The sequence below is a fragment of the Idiotropiscis lumnitzeri genome, chromosome 12 (genome assembly GCF_059441095.1).
Source record: "Idiotropiscis lumnitzeri isolate Australia: NSW breed Sydney's pygmy pipehorse chromosome 12, RoL_Ilum_1.0, whole genome shotgun sequence".
NCBI classification, from domain to species: domain Eukaryota; kingdom Metazoa; phylum Chordata; class Actinopteri; order Syngnathiformes; family Syngnathidae; genus Idiotropiscis; species Idiotropiscis lumnitzeri.
Genome location: NC_142402.1, coordinates 15,449,942 through 15,469,437, shown reverse-complemented (window position 1 = coordinate 15,469,437; position 19,496 = coordinate 15,449,942). Strand labels below are relative to the sequence as shown.

Genomic DNA, 19,496 nt, shown 5'->3' with positions numbered 1-19,496 from the left:
ACTTTTCTTTTTTTTTTTTTTTTTTTTTACACACTTATTTTTCTTCTAAATCCATGATGACAAAACACACTCACCAGACCAGGCGTGGGCAAACTACGGCCCGGGGGCCACATGCGGCCCGTTAAACGTTTTAATCCGGCCCGCCAAACTTGTAATAAATTAAATGAATAAACCTTGTTCATGTTTTATTTTCTAAATACTTTAGTGTGCCAAAGACATATATTTTGTTGTAATGTTTTTGTTCACTTTTATTTAAAATTAAATGTTTGGGGTTTTTTTCTCAGATGAGATGAGGTTACCAAAACACTCCATCCATCTGCTCCTGGTCCGGCCCCTCTGTTAAATTTTAGAACCCATTGTGGCCCGCCAATCAAAAAGTTTGCCCACCCCTGCACTAGACAATTCATTAGGTACTCCCACACCATCTAATTATTTTAATAGACCAATTTAAGGGAGGAAAAATTATGCAACTGATGTTACAGGACTCTTCATCATTTAAATGGCAATTAATTTCATTCTTTATAAATGTTAAAAAAAACATTAACCAATTGTGGGGGAAAATGCTAAATTAAGGCTTAATTTCAGGATGCTTGATCATTTAAATGTCTTTATTTGGTCTCCTCTGGTCCTATCTAATAATTGACTTTCAAATTGTTCTCATGAAGAACTAAAAATCCAATATAATATTCAGTGATTCCAGTTTTGAACTGTCACCGTTAAATACTGTACACAAAGTAAGACTATTTATTCAAAAGTGTCTTTGAAGATGAAGGAATAGAAAGGGAAACAACGTTTAACATGAAGCGCAAATGAAAGTAAAATAAAGAGACGTTTGAAGATGAAGGAACACAAAGTTGGAAGACAAGTTACAAAGTTAAAAGAGATCCCGGATGTGAGCAGCCAAAATGAGTTTCCTCCGTCGCATACAGCCCCTTCTGTCAGTGATCCCTTTACACTATGAGTAAATTCAATGTAATTCTTGCTCTGTGGTTATCATCACACTTCCCTGTTTACCATCACAGGTCAATTTGAACTACGGATAATTCAATGGATTTTCCTGTACACAATGAGCATACGTAAGATTCCAAGTAACATTGCAGAAAAAGCAGAAGCTGTCAAAAAAAAAAAAAAAAAAAGTTGCATCAAGTGGGTTTCCTGTACTGGAAAAGTGTTGTAATATGATCCTCCAGTACAGCAGTGATAACTCACATGGTATGTCATTCATTGGAACGCCCTGACTCAAATGAAGGGCCCACTGATTGTTTATTGACGTTGCCTAGCAATCGCTTAACGTCACCCCAAACAATGGTTTTTATTTAGCGACAGATGGCGTTGTTATTAAAAACAAGGAGAAAGTCTTAGAGAGGGAAGATATTAGTCTGTCTTGCACATTCCTCCAGAATATATTCAATTGGCTTCAATTGAGTTATGCTGTTGTTAAGTTTGTCGATGGTTCTATTCTTCTTGTGAACAACAGCTAGATTCTGAGAAGAATACCTGAAAATAATCAATTACCAAGTTTTTATTGAGCGCAGGTGGCATGATTTGTAAGATTAAATGGCATCTGGATATATTTGTTTGAAATAATTTATTAATATTCATCATTTGAATAAAGTTAAATTAAATCAAATTGTAACCTAATCCATCCATACTGTCTTTTAAGTTTTCATGTATGTTGTTCGGTTCACCCGAGGCGTCATTTATTATTTTGAATTTGTTATCATTTATTTTTAAAGCATTGTTTCTGGGATTTATATTGATATTAATTGAACATATATTATGTCATTTTAGATTTACTGTATTCTTATTATTCATACTTTTTATTATCATCTTTTTTAGGTTTCATAGTGCTGTCTTGGGTTGGCACAGTGGACAACTGGTTAGGTCAAGGGCCTCACAGTGCAGATGTCGTGGGTTCGATCCCGGTTTCGGCCTTCCTGTGTGGAGTTTGCGTGTAGTCCCCGTGCCTGCGTGGATTTCCTGTGGGTACTCCGGTTTCCACCTCTGCCCTGTGAGGCCATCGTGCTAACCAGTCGGCCACCATATCGCCCTTAAGGCATTATATTCTATTTTTAATATATTTTACTATATTTGTATTGGATTGTATTTTTATTGTATTTGGATTTTATTTTGGTATTTGTATTTATTTTTATTGTATTGAACAGTTTTTTATTTAAACTATACTGATTTTATTTAAATGGTATTGATTTTCTTTTTTTTATTTTATTGTTTTAGTGTCTTATGTCATTGAATTGTATTTGCATTATATGGTATAATTTTTGTTTGTTTCATTTCATTTTAGTTACTTCCGTTTTAGTTTCCTTTGGTTGCAGAATCCCCCCAAATTTACAACAACGCATTACTCTCTGTTTACCACAAGAGTGCACTCGACTTGTTTTTGAATGGTGACGTAAATCCGAGCGTCAATTGTGTGAATGTGACGTCATTTTTGTGAGACGCGCCGCTGCAGCCCGTCAGTGGAAGAGAGTTAATCATGGCGTCTGGAGCTGAAGAGGCGCAGAACAGCCACGACGCTGAACTGGACGACTTATTGGACAGTACGGTTTCAATTAAAATGTTAAATATTCATTTAAATAAAAACCGACATTTCAGGAACCTGGTCCTCTTCCTCTACGTGGGAAATGGCAGTTAGTTCGTCGGATGCTGTTGTGTTTCACTGTGAAGTTGCTGTCAAACTCAAGTGAAGCTTTGTTACAATTCAAATTTAAAGTGTAGTCGTGTACTTTATAAGGGGTTTACCAGGAAAATTTGCTCGTCTTTACAACACTTGGCTTTTTACAGTACAGTCATTTAAAGCTTCTAAGTGTTTGTTTTTTAGGTGCACTGGATGACTTTGACAAGCAGTCTGCGCCTCCTGAACCGAAAGCTCCTTCCTCCTCCTCGTCCAGCCATGGAGCAGAGAAGGTTGGTGTCATACGTTTGTGATTTTTTGTTGCTGTTATGAAAGCATATAGAGAAACATTTATTTCCACACGCACACACACATTTTCCCACAGCAGCAGCCGCCACTGCTCGAGGACTGCAAACTCTTCGAGACCCTCTTCGAGGGTGACATGGCAGCTCAGGCCCAGCAGGAGTGGGAGAAAGCCATGACGGAGCTGGCCCAGGAGGAGCCTGGCCTGCTCCAGCACTTTCAGAAACTCTCAGAGGCAGCCGGCAAAGTTGGTGAGTTTGGGTGTTTTTTTTTTTTTTTTTTATTCTTTTCACCTGACCGTTTTTTTGTTTCCATTGATTAAACATTGTATGGGCAACTGGTTAGCATGTCCGCCTCACAGTACAGCGGTGCAGGGTTTGATTCCAACACCGGCCTTCCTGTGTGGAGCTTGCATGTTCTCCGTGTGATTGCGTGGGTTTCCTCTGGGTATGCCGGTTTCCTCCCACATTTCAAAGACATGATTGGCAGGTTGATTGGACACTCCAGGTGTGTGAGCGTGAGTGGTTGTTCGTCTTTGTGTGCCCTGCAATTGGCTGGCAACCAGTTAAGGGTGTACACCGCCTACTGCCTGAAGACAGTCGCGATAGGCTCCAGCACCCTTGAGAGGAAAAGCGGATAAGATAATGGATGGATAAACAATGTGTTTATTGCAGGGACTGACACGGCTTCCCAGCAAGAATTCACCTCCTGCCTCAAAGACACCCTCCGTGGTCTCGCAAAGAACGCTGATAACTTGCAGGTAGACTTTCTACTTTTACTTAAGGCTGTTGTACTCTTCACTTTTCCAGGCCTTTACTGCTGCCGCTTTCAGTTTGATTGTTTTTGGCGGTTCCTTCAGTTTGCTGTTCTCCCATATACAGCTCTCTGGTCTCCATGTTTCCGAAACAGCAAATGAAGTTTTCGCAGGCACTATCTAATGTTTAAGAAATCAGTCTAAAAGGCACCACCTCAGCAACTAGAAACACCCGTGAGTCACACTGTAACTATTGTTATTACTGAGACGTATGAACAACAAAAAATTGTTTCATATGTTTAATAGCGTTAAAGGCATCATAGAAAGCTATCAATTGCCTTTTTCAGTATGAGGTGTCTATCCTTGTCCGACTTTCCACATGTTGGCATTTCTGTCCCTCTGAGCTGGGTTTCACTCACCTTTGTCTTAGACTCAAAAGCTGTGCCGATCGCTAATCAATAGCGATACAACTCCGCAGAAGCTGGGCGAGACCGTACCAATTGCAAAACGCACGCGCCAATTCAAAACATTTGAATTACGGTTGACGAATATTTACGTCTGTGGCCGAATGAGTTAATTGTCATACAAGTGTAAAAAGAAATAAACTGGTGCCATTGTACCTGAGTTGCACACATTTGTATATGTTCCCGCAGTCTTCTGGCCTGGCCGGAGACGATCTGGTCAAGGCCCTGGAAGGCTTGGGATTGGATGAGGGCGGTGAAGGAGGCGGGGGCGATGACGCCAACATCCTTCCCATCATGCAATCCATCATGCAGAATCTCCTCTCCAAGGAGGTGCTCTATCCGTCCCTCAAGGAGATCACCACTAAGGTTTGTCGGGAGGATCAACACGCGGCGGTGGCAGCCGTTCACTTGCTGACTGGACAAACCTGTTCGTCCTCAGTATCCTGAGTGGTTGGAGGCCAACAGGTCCAGCCTGAGCCCAGAAGATGTCCAACGCTACGAGCAGCAGGCCAAAGTCATGGGAGAAATCTGCCAGCACTTTGAGAGGGAGGAAGATGGCGACAAGGTCTTTGAAGGCATCATGGACCTCATGCAGAAGGTAAGAGGACTCGTCTCGAGGAGCTCCTCTGAGGTCTTCATATCATCCTCCTCATATCATTTTGTTTTGCCACAAAGCTGCAGGAACTTGGACAACCACCGAAAGAGCTTGCAGGAGACGCCGTAAGTTGATGATTATTAGACATGTTATTCATCTTGCAATTAAAAAAAATATATATACATTTATGGGAAACTTTTTTTTGGGGAGGAGGTTATTTATTTATTTTTTTTAGTCAAACTTTTTTTTAAGGCATACATTTTTTTGGGGGGGTGGGGAACAACAACTCTGCAACTATTATTACAAATTGAAAGATAGATTGATCAATTGACTGATACGTTGATCTTTTCCCCTCAACAGCCTCCTGGCTTTAACTTTGACATGGACTCCCTTAACCTCCCGGGTGGCCTCGGTGGGGCGGGCGAGCAATGCTCCATCATGTGAGGAGGTGGCGACTCAACCCCGACTGCGGAAAGGGCCATGCCACCAGGAGTTGGGTGGTGACATTGTGACGCTCGTGTCACACACACGCTCGCCCTCAGGACCCAGACATGCAGACAGATGTGGACGAGCTTACGAAAGTCCAACACGCGCTCGAACATTTAAACATCCCTGCATTAATTATTTTCATCCAACTCCTTAATTTTAACTGTATTCCCTCCTGAAGGATAGCACTGCACCCACTCTGGGATGTCTTTAACCCTCCTGTTACTGTATGTTGAGGGTCAATTTGACAGTAAATAATATTAGATACCGTTAAAAATAAAATACAATTCCGCCTTAAGGTCGATTCTAGGTTTGTGAACCTAGAAGAAAAGAAGGGGACCGATTTATGCGTTAAAAAAATAGAATTAAAAAAAAAAAACGAGACTATAACAGGAGGTTTAATGTAACTGAAAGAAAAAATTATCGGTACTTAAAAAAAATATATCGCAATTAAGCACTGTAATCTACATTTTTCCAGGTCAGTCTTAGCGCGTCAGACTAACAAAAAAATATATAAAAGGGAATGAAACTCCCCCCAAAAAATGTCTTTAAAATACTGATTTTTTTTTACAGGTCAATTTGACCCACAGTATAACAGGAGGATGAAACGGATTCCAACAAAAGATGGGGATCAAAAATGGTGCAATTTAGAAAATAAATCCAGAAAATGGTTAAAATGGGTCAATTTGACCCCACTACACAAGAGTGAGTGCTCTGTTCATGTGATAGTGTAATTGTGTTTAACATAAACATAAAAACACCGCATATCTTGATCATTATTTAATAAAAGATCATTGTTTCCTCACTGTAGTTTTTTCCCACAGTCATCCCAGTATTGATCTAAGTGATTGATTTGGTGATTAGGATTATAGTGTGAGGTTTCCTTAAGTGCTTCCCTCGAGGATTTGTGTGTTTATTGTGAAGATTGATGTTTGTTTGAGTGGAGGGTTCACAAGCTCTCACTTTAAAAGGTGCATTAACAAAAGGCTGGAGCACTTTGTGTGTCTGAAACGGTTGTTTCGCTATGTGCAACTATGGAGACTGATCCAGAAAGCACATAGCAAACTGCTGCTGTATAATAAAAGAGGCAGAGAGAAATTTTGTGTCAAACGTGCATTCAAACTCATGCCATCCATTCAGGGTTGAACGACGTAGCTAGCCCAGAGCCACTACTATGTGGGTTGTTTTGAGGGTTTTATGCGCTCTAAATACTTAATAAAAGAATGATATCAAGAAGATGAACTTGGGTTATGCGTATTAGTCCTTTTAAAGATATGGCTATTATGTCACTGAAATACTCAAATCGTTTTGCAATACTAAATATGTGCATGAGTCAATGTGGTGCACTGAATTTTAAAGCAAAAAATTATTGTCAGTATTTAGTGTAACTACTACAGTTACTGAGAGGATTTTTTTGTTTTGTAATTGAGGAAAAAAAATGTAAACTTACCAAAAAAATGGTTGGGGTTAATCATTTTAAGATAACAAAATTGGCCAAAAAAACGGTTCATATATACTTCATGTATGCATATTTATTTAAATTCATTTTATAAAAAAAAATATCCACTTTAAAACTCATTTTGAATTAAATGCGTATGCTAATTAGCATTTAAAATATATAACAATATAAAATAACATTATAAATTTATTTTATTTTTAGATTTAAATTCTAAACCATAACAGGACAGGATGGTCCATAAAATCCCTTTCATGAAATTGTCTGCCTTTACAATGACAGTGTGTGTTGACTGAAAATTTGAAATTGGTGAACAATATGTAGGGGGAGTACATCTCATGCTCATCGATTCACTTGATATGACATTTTTTAATATTCTTGGAGATATAAGAGCACTGCGTGTAAATCTATTAATTATTAAATTCCTATACCAACTTATTTTAATATACTGCATTTTTAAATTAGATTTATTGGATGACGCAGTCATTGGTGCTCTTCAGTCGCTTTATTCCCTTAAGTGATAACAGAATGCGCATTCATTCTCGAGTTGTTATAAGCCAAAAATCACGCCCAGCCATTCTACCCAAGTCGGATCTATTTACTGTGTTTCTATGTCCTGATCGCCGTGGAGCTTTTTGCGTCATTGGTGCAACGTTTGCCAAACTTTATTGCTCAAACACGGAAGACAGACAGGAGACGTGTCAGGAAAAGGAGAGATCCATTTTAAATGGGCGATCGCCGCCTAGCATAAATTCTTTGTGATATTACACTTGTACGTTTTGCGTTCTCATAGAGGGATAGTTAATTATAAATATATAGTTAAAAAACAGCACACGCTGGTTCTCATTGATCATGTTGAACAAATTTGAAACCAAGTCGGCCCGTGTTAAAGGTAAGCGTTGGCCAACTGCAGCTAGCTTCAGAGCCTAATGTTAGCGAGCTATCCGGAAAAGTACAGTAATATTATTGTATGATGGGTGTACACTGTTAAACGTTGTTTATCAGTCCATCTTACGTAGCCTTGTGTTCTATGGAAATCTGCAATCATTTAATATTTAGAGTACACGAATCTTCCTTTCATAACGAAAGCTAATTTTTTCCTAGTTAACTCCTATTTACCGTTGACAATGACACGATATCTGCGTCTTGTTCCCTGCTTTATATTCTTATATGTTAATGGCTGTTTTATGTACGTATTTATTTTATAATACTCATTGTTCCGTTCCAGGGCTAAGTTTCCACCCCAAGAGGCCGTGGGTTCTGGCCAGTTTGCACAACGGTGTGATCCAGCTGTGGGACTATCGCATGTGCACGCTCATTGACAAATTTGACGAGCATGATGGTAATAAAAAATAAAATGAACTTTTTAAAAAATTATATAGATAGACATCGATGGGTGGATGAATGTGTGATGGTAAAATTAATGGGAGATTTCAAACTGTCCCTGGAGACTACATCGACGTGAATGGATTCATGTTTGTACGAGAAATAAAATATGAATTATCTATCGCTGACGACAACAATATCAACGAGTACAGACTGTCACTGAAGGCAACATTTGATGGAGAGATGATAAATTAGATGCGTTGTTTCTTCAGTTTTCTGTCATTATTGTATTTATCAAACAGAGCTACCTTTTGTTGTACTAGGCTTTAAAAAAATGACGAAATCGAGAAAAAAAGTACTCACTCTCATATTCTTTCCGGGATTGCAGTTGTGCGATGAAAAACGGTGTTTTCTGACTGTCTCAAAGGCAACACATCGTAGGTGGATATAGATATGACAAAATCTGTGATTTCCGACTATCCTTTGAAGGCAACACCTTAGCAATCGATTGATGGATACTTTTGAGCACTCAGGTTGTCTTTAGATGTAACTTGTGAATGTTGTCCCATAGGTCCCGTTCGAGGAATTGATTTCCACAAACAGCAGCCCTTGTTTGTGTCTGGAGGAGACGATTATAAAATCAAGGTAATATTTATGTGGTTGTTTATAGTTTTCTTTTTTGGCGATGTTTTTTTAAATCTTTTGTTTGATCTTTTTTGTTTCTTTGACAAGGTGTGGAACTACAAGTTGAGACGCTGCCTCTTCACCTTGCTTGGACACCTGGACTACATAAGGACTACTTTCTTCCACCATGTGAGTTGCTCTTCCATCAACAGTGTACATTTTAAATTTCTGATACACAAATAATTGGTAATGTGGGAAAGTAGCCTGAGGCACCCTGACAACTCATTTTGCCTCTCTAGTGTTTATGACTGGAACATTGAAAATTTTGCCACAACATATCAATGCTCCTTTTATAGGAGTACCCCTGGATTCTGAGTGCCTCTGATGACCAAACCATTCGCATCTGGAACTGGCAGTCCAGGACTTGCGTCTGGTAAACTGAATAATAAACCTGACATGGATCAATGGCGCCGAAATGTAAAATCTATCATTGCTCACTGCCCCTCTTTGTTTCCACAGTGTGCTGACGGGCCACAACCACTATGTAATGTGCGCCCAGTTCCATCCCTCGGAGGACCTCGTGGTGTCAGCCAGTCTGGACCAGACTGTGCGAGTGTGGGATATCTCCGGTGAGGGCTTTTAGGGGACACTGCAGCACAGGAGGCTGGGGGAAGGTGGGGTCAGGGGCTCTAGGAAGTGAACACGCCATTGTTGTTTACATGGTTTTTCTGATGAAACATTTTTTTTTTTTAATTGTGCATTAATCTGCTTCCAAAAACGTAAACATTTTTCTTTTTAATTTAATATGTCTTACTTTCACTCATACTGAATTAGCGATATGTCACACATTAGTTGCAGTGACTACTGCTACTTTTTCCATTTCTTTCTACTTTCTTTTTGCGGTTGGCAAATAGTTGTGGTGCATTACTACTAACGTCTGGTCACTGGCAGTAATGCACTAAAAATAACTGCTAACCGCTAAAATAAAGTCAAGACGATTAGTGACCGGGGATTTTGATTTGTGAGCTCTGATTTTAATAAGTACAAGTCGCAGGACAATACAATCTTAGGCGCAAACTACTCTCTTTTTGTTTAGGAAAAACCCTGTAATTCAACAGACGTGTTCACTTTCTATTCAATGAGAAAAAGGCTTAAACGAGATGTAGAGTTCGCATCCCGAGCCATCCTTTTTCTCTCAGACGTGTGTAGAACAAACTCTGCGGGCTGAATGCGCAAACACCTCCTCCCACTAAAGATGTATTGATCTTTAAGTAACTTTCAATCATACTTGATGAGCGAGGAAGTGTTTGCGTGCCTCTGCATGTGTCATGATGTCTTTGCTGTCTGCTTGTTCCTTTCAGAACTACCTAAACAATCTCTCCTCCTTCCTTACTCATGTCAGACCTCCTCTGTTTGTGAGCTCACTGGGGACTGTTTTGCATTGGCATCACCTTACTGTCCACTCACTCTTACATTCATACTCACATGATGCAATACTATATTATTACTTACACAGCCCCTCTATGGCAAATACAGAGCATCCGTGACTACTTACTTTTCTGCAATTCCTCAGATCTGATATTTAAGGGCTTTTAGCATATGCCCCGCATGACATTTGCTCCAAGCTAACACAAAGTAAAGTTTATATCCTTTTATTATTGCAAACTGCTTTATGCTAACGAGTAATGCAAGTTGCATGCGACTTATCAAGCACGCATGAGCATTCAAGTAAAAATAATAGCACCTTCTTCACATCTGAAGCCCCATCAGAGCACGTCTTCACAACGCCAACCACCACCCACACCCTCCCTACCTACCTATGTGCGGCCTTATCCACTGCCCTCCTTGGAAACATCCACACTTGCACACGGGTTCCTAGTTCCATCCCATTCCATTCATCTCTTCTTACTGCTGAACCAGACGCTCACCATGTTGTTTGTTCAGGCGGGAATCATCATCAACATAAGCTTCATCGTCCAACCCAATCACTTTGTTTCCCCTAACCCAATCAGACAGCAAACGTTTGTGATGTTTCCATCCTGAGTGTGTGTCCGCTGGTCCAGCAGTCATCCGAACTTAACCGCTGCTTCTCGTTGCCCTATTAGTTGTTGTATTTGATTTTTGTTGACTCTTTTCTTCCCTCCCAAACAATATGCTTGCCTCCCTGCGCTGTGCCATCGCACCCGCCACTCTGACTGTCGGTTGCAGGTCTGAGGAAGAAGAACTTGTCGCCTGGCGCCGTGGAGACGGAGGTCCGCGGCATCTCCGGCGTCGACCTGTTCGGCGCCTCCGACGCAGTTGTCAAGCATGTGCTTGAGGTGAAATGGGGGGCGCCTTTGTTTAGCGATGTTGTCTCTTTAAGAAATGGAGTGAGACGTTATCTCATTGTTTTCTTGGCAGCATCTCAGTTGATTTGGATTTAAGTGGGTTTTTCAAGCCTCACAAACTTAAAATTGACTTTTTTTGTATTCAAAAACTCAAATGGCGATGCAAGTTCATGTAACCAATGAACTAGTTTACGTAGCGATGTTAGAATAAACATTACAAAAGAAGACATCACAACTCACGATAACAGAATGCTATGTCACCAAGATACCAGAAGATGGCGCCAAAGCAATACTTGTGTTACAGGGCTTTGACCAGACCACAAAATCAGCAAACAAAAATATTGAAAATCCACGTTTTTCAAGCGTCCGCACGACAACTCAACTTATCACACTAAAGTGACGCACAGCTGCAGTGTTTGCTCAGTTTAGCGTCCGCTAAGAGTATTATTTCTGTGAAACAGCATGTGCTCTATGTCTACTTGACTAAGGATATGTTGACCCTACACATCAATCTAGATGATTTTATTTATTCAACCCATCTGCGACATTTCCTGATTTATTTAATTTTTCTTATATTCTCATTCTCCATGCAATGTGACCAGTACAGTTTCGAGTAGTTTCAAATTCCACCTGCGCCTCTCTTGTTTGTGGATATTAATCGCGTATGCATCGGCTGAGTCTGCGGTAGGAAGTTCCAAAAAATATTTCTACTTCCTCCCGCCTCGCTCCTTTGTCAATCTGACGTGAGACCCGACACACTTTTGTAAACACTGCCACGTGACGTCCGGTTTTTGTACGTCTGATTGGACGTTTTGTGCATGTGCGTATCACATCACGGACACGCTCTGTTCAAATTAGAAGTCACATTTGTAATGTGAGCGAGTACATAAAAAGATCACTTTTGACAAAGAAAATTTTTAATTGGACATCACACCCCGCAGCGTGAATATAGCCTAATTGACAAATTGACATTCGGTCACTTGGTGATGAATTGCGGCCTCCACTTGTGAAAATAAAATCCAATTCAGTGTGACTTGAACTGAAAGCTGTCTTCTTTTTTCAGGGTCATGACCGAGGCGTTAACTGGGCCACTTTCCATCCCACCATGCCTCTCATTGTGTCGGGCGCCGACGACAGGCAGGTCAAGATCTGGAGGATGAATGGTAAGAATAAAATAAGCAAGACATTCATTTGCATATTTGCTGACACATATCCATTATGTGAGACTGACTAGTTTGTGTTGTTAATAAAGCACCCTAGCATGTGCCCACACTGCATTTTGAGTATATTTCAGTTGTTCAATGTGACTCTTGGCAAATGAATGTAGCCTCACATTTGTTAAAGCGTGTTAATCACGTTTTCTGTGCATTCCACAAAGTTACAGGTGAGTAGTTTGCATGACTCAGAATTGGGTAACAAAACTTGCAAATCGCATCTCCTCACACCTCCAGAGTCCAAAGCGTGGGAGCTTGACACGTGCCGTGGCCACTACAACAACGTTTCCTGCGCCGTCTTCCACCCGCGCCAGGAGCTTATACTGTCCAACTCTGAGGACAAGAGCATACGTGTGTGGGACATGTCCAAGAGAACCGGCGTCCAGACTTTCCGTCGGGAACACGACCGCTTCTGGGTGCTGGGCGCGCACCCCAACCTCAACCTCTTTGCTGCGGGTATGCAGTCGACCAGTTTAGTGTCTAGTGTTGCCCTGTTATAGCGCAGTCCTTTGCACCACTAGTTTAGTTCCACATGTTAACACAGCATAGACTCAACTTGTGATGAGTGACATTTTTGAAATTTTTTTATTTTTTCATTTTGGATTAAAGGTTAGCCTCCCATTTCTATACAGTGAGTGTCTGGATTAAGACATACCTCAAAATGTGTGTTTCCACCAGGTCATGATAGCGGCATGATTGTGTTCAAGCTGGAGCGTGAGCGTCCGGCGTACGCCGTCCACGGCAACATGCTGTATTACGTCAAGGAGCGTTTCCTTCGCCAGCTGGACTTCAACAGCAGCAAGGACACTGCTGTCATGCAGCTGCGCAGGTAGCTGATTGGCTGCGGCTCGCTCAGTTGGTTTCATAATGTGCAAATGAGCGTGACAGTGTTTTCTTGTCGCAGTGGCTCCAAGTTTCCGGTTTTCAGCATGTCTTACAACCCCGCTGAGAACGCTGTGCTCCTGTGCACTGTGAGTAGCATCGCCCATTGATGGTAGACAAAAAAAAAAGTCAAAGAAAACGGTTGAGTAAAGCAACTGTCATTGTCAGAAGACAACTATAATGATAAAATAAACAAAAAAGGTCTCAGCAATATTTCACCACACTGGGTCAATAATTTCTGCCACTGATGTGGCAGTTTTGTGAAATTGTCTTTTGTTGTCATCTTTCAGAGAGCGACCAACCTGGAGAACAGCACCTACGACCTGTACTCGATTCCCAAAGAGAGCGACTCTCAGAACCCCGATGGTGTGGAAATAATACAGTTAAGGACACTTGTCTCAAATGATAACGATGTAATGATATCTCTGTCCTTCTCAGCACCCGAAGGAAAAAGGTCCTCTGGCCTGACAGCTGTTTGGGTGGCGAGGAACAGATTTGCTGTTCTGGACCGCATGCACTCTGTAAGTAGTTGGGATTATGGATATATAAATGCATATTTTACTTAGAATATTAGAAAATTTATATAGCGTTTCATCATCATGATTTTCTTTTTGTTCATTACAGCCAACAAAAACTCTCAATTCACCATCTGAGAAGAAATTAGAAATTTACATGAGTCAAAATTATTTTTTAATATAGAAATTAGGGAGGCGTAATATGAATGTTTACCAAATTTAAAGAGCCTTCCCATTTAATATTTATCGAGCTTTGTGTTATTGTTTGACCCACCAAACGCAGTCATGTCTCACTTGAAATGTACACATAACATCTTGTTTTCTGCAGCTGCTGATCAAGAACCTGAAGAACGAGATCGTGAAGAAAGTGCAAGTGCCAAGCTGCGAAGAGATCTTCTACGCTGGCACTGGTTCGCTGCTGCTGCGCGACGCCGACGGCGTGACGCTGTTCGACGTGCAACAAAAACGCTCCCTGGCCACTGTCAAGATCGCCAAGGTGAAGTACGTGGTGTGGAGCGCCGACACCAGCCACGTGGCCCTGCTGGCCAAGCACGGTAAGAGCGGCCTACCGACCGACTGTAGTCGAATGTAGTGTGGGAATGACGAGGCTGAATACTTCTCCTGCCTGGTTCCTTTTTAGCCATTATGATCTGCAACCGCAAGCTGGAGAGCCTCTGCAACATTCACGAGAACATCCGAGTGAAGAGTGGCGCCTGGGATGAGAGTGGCGTCTTCATTTACACCACCTCCAACCACATCAAATACGCCCTCACCTCAGGGTACGTGCACGTCCACGCGGTGTGAAGGTGGTCCAGGTGTGCAGCGGTACTACACTCTAACGCGTATCTCTCCTTATAGTGATCACGGCATCATCAGAACGCTGGACCTGCCCATCTACGTGACCCGCGTGCGAGGCAACAGCGTTTACTGCTTGGACAGGGAGTGCCGACCCCGCGTCCTTACCATCGATCCAACGGAGTACCGCTTCAAACTGGCCCTCGTCAATCGCAAATATGATGAGGTGCGTTTCAACGAGCAACGTCAGGACTTGGCGGAACCACTTTCATGCCAAAACCAGAGTAGTGGCAATGTTGTTTGGAGTCACAAAGATATTTATTCAAATCGACCCTTTCAGGTTCTTCACATGGTCCGTAACGCCAAGTTGGTGGGCCAGTCCATCATTGCTTACCTGCAGAAGAAAGGCTACCCTGAGGTGGCGCTGCACTTTGTCAAAGACGAGAAGACTCGCTTCAGCTTAGCTCTGGAGTGCGGCAACATCGAAGTAACTATCACAGTTCCGGTTTCTCTCCTCCCTTGCTAAAAAGCTTTGAGTTCATTCCCACCGTCTCCTTTTTTTTCTTGTTCAAGGTGGCTCTGGAGGCAGCCAAGGCGCTGGACGAGCGCAGCTGCTGGGAGCGTCTGGGTGAGGCGGCGCTGTTGCAGGGCCACCACCAGGTAGTGGAGATGTGTTACCAGAGGACCAAGAACTTTGATAAGCTCACCTTCCTCTACCTCATAACCGGCAACCTGGCCAAGCTACGCAAGATGATGAAAATCGGTGAGAGAGAGGGAGAACTTTTCAGTTGGTGTGATGATCTCCGACAGTTGCTAAAATGTGTGCGTTCTGTTGGTAGCTGAGATTCGGAAGGACATGAGCGGTCACTACCAGGCCGCACTCTACTTGGGAGATGTCAGCGAGAGAGTCCGCATCCTGAAGAACTGTGGGCAGAGTGAGTGAACGCAGCAACATAAGACGTATTTTGACTCAATTACCAGGTAACAAATCACGAGCTGCCTTTTTTTTTAAGTTGGTGTAAAACACAACTTCTGTTTAGTCATAACCAAAGTGTAGAAGCCTAAAAACGTCTCTCTCTCAACAAAATTCAGGCTGAATTTTCCTTTGAAATGACAAATAATTCTAAAATACATCAGTTAATACCGAACAATGACAATTATTCCTTGAGGTTTTATATTCAGGTATAGTGTCAAAGTCAAGATGTTGGTCTTGTGACATTAGTTCCAACTGAAATAATTAATTGTATTTTATTTTTTGTATGGAATGTTTTAAAAGCAGCTACATTGTTAGGAAAATCAAGTTCTGCTCATTTATCGAATAAATATTTTGGATTTAAATCGCTTGCCCCGCCCAGACCAGCCATGTTAAATTCATGGCCTTTTTTTTTTTTCTCTTGGTAGAGTCTCTGGCTTACCTCACTGCTGCCACACACGGGCTGGATGAAGAGGCCGAGGCCCTCAAAGAGACGTTTGATCTCGAGAAGGAGAATGTATGTTTCACACTAGACTACCAGTAGTCACAGTACCATCACGCCACCATTTGGCATGAAGGCTTTAATTTCTTTTCCTGTCGCTTGTAGTTACCCGAGGTGGATCCCAATGCCCAGCTCCTGCAGCCACCGCCGCCCATCAACCCCTTGGACACCAACTGGCCCCTGCTCACGGTCTCCAAGGGCTTCTTTGAGGGAGCAATTGCAGCCAAAGGTAAAGTGGGAACACAAAATGTGACACAAGTTGAAGTCATTCAGCCATTTGATGTCTGTATGTTTGTTTTGTAGGGAAAGCAGGTCAGATGGCCGCCGATCTGGACATGGATGCCTCCGGAGCGGAGGGCTGGGGAGACGATGCCGAGCTTCAGCTTGATGACGGTAAGCGCAAAGTCGAATGAAATATTTTTATATTGGCAAAAATGTTCCCTTTAAAAAAAAAGAAATAGCTATGGGAAAATGTCATTTCATCCCATCAATCTGCAGCGATGTTTCCCAACCTTTATGGCACCCAGACAAGTATTTTATGTTTCATAAAACCAAACAAAAATGTCTCAGAAAACAAAGATACTGAAATTATCCTCTCATCTCACTTTTTTACTCTGCGTGAAATCAGGACTTGCTTAATTAAACAAAATCCTGTCACTGTTATATGGATGGCAAGTTATCCATGATGCCATCTTGTAAAAATAAAATTATATGCCCCAGGCATAAATAGATTTAATTTAATTGAAGTGTAGGACCCCCGTGTTACTATAGACCGACCGCTACATCAGTTGATGGTGTCAAATAAACGTGTTCTCTCAGATGGCTTCATGGATGCTCAGGATGGCTTTGGTGACGAGGGTGGTGCCAAAGAGGATGGAGGAGGCTGGGAGGTGGAGGAGGACCTGGACCTTCCACCAGAACTGGTAGGAGAACCTTGATGGATGTGGAAATGCATAGTGGGCCGGATTAGCAAAGGAGCAGACCTTATTTGGCCTGTGTGCCATACTTTGCCCACCATTGGTGTATATGAAATTAAAAAAAAAAATAATAACCTCGCTAAGTATGTCATGCGCTACGTTATTAGGACTTGCCGGCCGGTGCAGGGGGATCAACAGAGGACGGCTTCTTCGTGCCGCCCACCAAGGGAATGAGTCCCACCCAGATGTGGTGCAACAACTCGCAGCTGGCGGTGGACCACATCCTAGCGGGCTCCTTCGAGACTGCCATGAGAGTAAATTGCCTTCTTCCTGACATCTACCAGGGAAATTGAACCATTCGTGTGCCAGAGAAGTGTCATTGAAAACATTGCTACTTCCCTCCACAGCTGCTCCACGACCAAGTTGGCGTCGTCAACTTTGGCCTGTACAAGACGCTCTTCATGCAGACTTTATCCAGGGGCCGCACCTGCTACCTGGCGCTGCCCTCGCTTCCGTGCCTGCGGGGAAATCCCCAGAGGAACTGGAAGGACTGCGGAGCCAAGCAGGGGCTGCCGGCGGTGGGCCTCCGCCTGGCCGACCTCATCGCCCGCCTGCAGCAGTGCTACCAGCTGACCACCTCCGGGCGCTTCGAGGAGGCCGTGGACCGCTTCCGGGCCATCCTGCTGTCGGTTCCGCTGCTGGTTGTCGACAATAAGCAGGAGATTGCTGAGGTGAGCCGGCAACCAGACCGTGTTTAGGTGTTGAATATGTTCTACAACATGAACAATGAACTGTGACATCGTAGGTGAACACCAAAAGTTTTTTTTTTTTTTTTTTTTTTTTTTTTTTTAAACATATTGGTGTGGTAATTCATCATTATTACCACTGTTGTAGGCTCAGCAGTTGATCACCATTTGCAAGGAGTACATTGTGGGTCTGACCATGGAGACGGAACGGAAGAAGCTGCCCAAAGACACACTGGACCAGCAGAAGAGACTCTGTGAGGTCAGGCTTCACTATATTATTTTTTTTAATGGTTTTTTCTTCACGGGAGACCCGGTTTCCTGACGCCGCGTTTATTGTCCTGTACAGATGGCCGCCTACTTCACCCACTGCAACCTCCAGCCCGTCCACATGGTGCTGGTGTTGCGCACCGCTCTCAACCTTTTCTTCAAGCTGCGCAACTTTAAGACGGCCACTGGCTTTGCACGTCGCCTGCTCGAGCTCGGCCCCAAGCCCGATGTCGGGCAGCAGGTTGGCTTTCACATTTGTAATATTTGCATTGTATTGTTTTGAACCAATTTCTTTTGTATTGTATTCTATTTTTATTATTATTCCCTTTACTTTTTTGACACGCTACTCCCTTCCAAATTTCGTGGCCTATGCCAACCGTCCAAACATCAAAAGCTTTATAACATTCAGGACAAAATAGCCATGTTCCCCAGGAGTCCGCATTTTCCACACTAAGAGACAGACAGACAATTAGTTGCTCATCTTTCCATTCTTTACCGATTTTGAACCATTCAAACTGTCCATGTCATTTAGGACATTTTAGGAACCATTTTCCACAGTCCAAATATTTTGCATCGATTTAAATCATTCCAGCATCAAAATGTTTCAATGTTTTGCTTAGTCAGAGGTTCTTGGGAATGTTTTTTTTAATGAAAATCACAAATCAAGAGAGATTTTACATATTTACTTCCTCTTCCACATTTTTCGTTACAACTTTAAAAAAAAATTGGCTCATTCAGGTCATCTTGGGAACTATATATAATTTTCACTGAATAAAAAAATTCCCAAATTAAATAGTATTTTGCATTTACCTCCAAACCAAATCAGACACGCAAGATTATGGCGGCATGCGAGAAGAACCTAACAGACGCCCACCAGCTGAACTACGACCCTCACAATCCGTTTGACCTGTGCGCTGCCTCCTTTGTCCCGCTTTACCGCGGACGTCCCGTGGAGAAGTGCCCCTTGTCTGGGGCGTGCTACTGCCCCTCGTACAAGGGCCAGGTGTGCAGGGTTACTCAGGTAAGATGAAATAAACACAGACAGAGTGATTTAATGGCCATGAACATATAATGCTAATCCTTACTTTCACTTTTCAGGTGACTGAGATTGGCAAGGATGTGATTGGTCTGCGCGTGAGCCCACTCCAGTTCCGTTAAGAAGACGGAAGGATATGTCATGAAATTAAAAAAATATATATATAAAAATGAATAACTAACATGTATCCTAACATTGCAACAATATCTTTCTCAAGCAACAATCCTGCAAGAAAGCCATTTTGTTTTTAAGCTTTGTCATCTCTTGTGCAGTGAATTAAATTAGCTTTTCATTCTGTCAAAATAAAAAAATCTCTACTATGTAACGGGGGCGAAATAAAACACCAGTCAAGAATAAGACAAATGCATTTTGTGTATCTGTATGTCATGTTTGGGTGTCAGATTAAGATGTGAATACATGATTGAAAGTTACGAATAATGACACTAACAACATTTTTTAAATGAAATGTGCTTTTTTAAAATATGAATTGAAAAAATTCTTCAGTCTTAAAATGTTTAACATGCATTTGTCAAAACGCCATTTTTTTGGGGCATATTTCTTGCCATGGCAAACTCGAGTCTTAGTCTTCGATCCAGGAGTGACTAGAACCACCCAGACACACCTCAGGATCCCCGGCCTGTCCCCAAGCATGGAAAAGAACGGTACTCAGTGGACGGATTCA

General features: G+C 42.2%; 2 protein-coding genes across 3 annotated transcripts; both read left to right on the top strand.

The window, feature by feature from the left end:
• The first annotated feature begins 2,226 nt into the window (after nt 1-2,226).
• pex19 (peroxisomal biogenesis factor 19) lies at nt 2,227-6,332 on the top strand. 2 transcript variants are annotated; one of them, XM_088310250.1, is made up of 8 exons: nt 2,227-2,558; nt 2,840-2,925; nt 3,021-3,186; nt 3,610-3,695; nt 4,343-4,519; nt 4,593-4,751; nt 4,829-4,873; nt 5,109-6,332. In XM_088310250.1, exons 1-8 carry the CDS (start codon nt 2,495-2,497, stop codon nt 5,190-5,192), a joined length of 867 nt encoding a protein of 288 aa, XP_088166376.1. In that variant the 5' UTR covers nt 2,227-2,494; the 3' UTR covers nt 5,193-6,332. The 2 variants fall into 2 exon arrangements, with proteins under 2 accessions (XP_088166376.1, XP_088166375.1); XM_088310249.1 differs by having other exon boundaries at nt 2,239-2,558; nt 3,018-3,186.
• A 1,003-nt stretch (nt 6,333-7,335) lies between these two features.
• Nucleotides 7,336-19,134, top strand: copa (COPI coat complex subunit alpha). Its single transcript, XM_088311474.1, has 29 exons — nt 7,336-7,582; nt 7,919-8,032; nt 8,588-8,661; nt 8,749-8,829; nt 8,997-9,073; nt 9,160-9,269; nt 10,849-10,958; nt 12,031-12,130; nt 12,419-12,637; nt 12,860-13,010; nt 13,086-13,152; nt 13,354-13,429; nt 13,502-13,584; nt 13,907-14,132; nt 14,219-14,357; nt 14,437-14,599; nt 14,714-14,860; nt 14,947-15,136; nt 15,213-15,308; nt 15,775-15,863; nt 15,954-16,077; nt 16,152-16,241; nt 16,668-16,771; nt 16,933-17,079; nt 17,173-17,496; nt 17,660-17,770; nt 17,858-18,019; nt 18,605-18,799; nt 18,877-19,134. The coding sequence occupies exons 1-29, from the start codon at nt 7,543-7,545 to the stop codon at nt 18,934-18,936; spliced, it is 3,669 nt and encodes a 1,222-aa protein (XP_088167600.1). The 5' UTR covers nt 7,336-7,542; the 3' UTR covers nt 18,937-19,134.
• The last annotated feature ends 362 nt before the right edge of the window (nt 19,135-19,496 follow it).

Coding starts and splice junctions, on each gene's coding strand:
- pex19 (XM_088310249.1), top strand. CDS start 2,495: ATGGCGTCTGGAGCTGAAGAGGCGCAGAACAGCCACGACGCTGAACTG. Junction 3,187..3,609: donor AGAGGCAGCCGGCAAAGTTG/GTGAGTTTGGGT, acceptor TGTTTATTGCAG/GGACTGACACGGCTTCCCAG. Junction 4,520..4,592: donor TCAAGGAGATCACCACTAAG/GTTTGTCGGGAG, acceptor GTTCGTCCTCAG/TATCCTGAGTGGTTGGAGGC.
- copa (XM_088311474.1), top strand. CDS start 7,543: ATGTTGAACAAATTTGAAACCAAGTCGGCCCGTGTTAAAG. Junction 14,133..14,218: donor GGCCCTGCTGGCCAAGCACG/GTAAGAGCGGCC, acceptor GTTCCTTTTTAG/CCATTATGATCTGCAACCGC. Junction 15,137..15,212: donor ACGCAAGATGATGAAAATCG/GTGAGAGAGAGG, acceptor TTCTGTTGGTAG/CTGAGATTCGGAAGGACATG.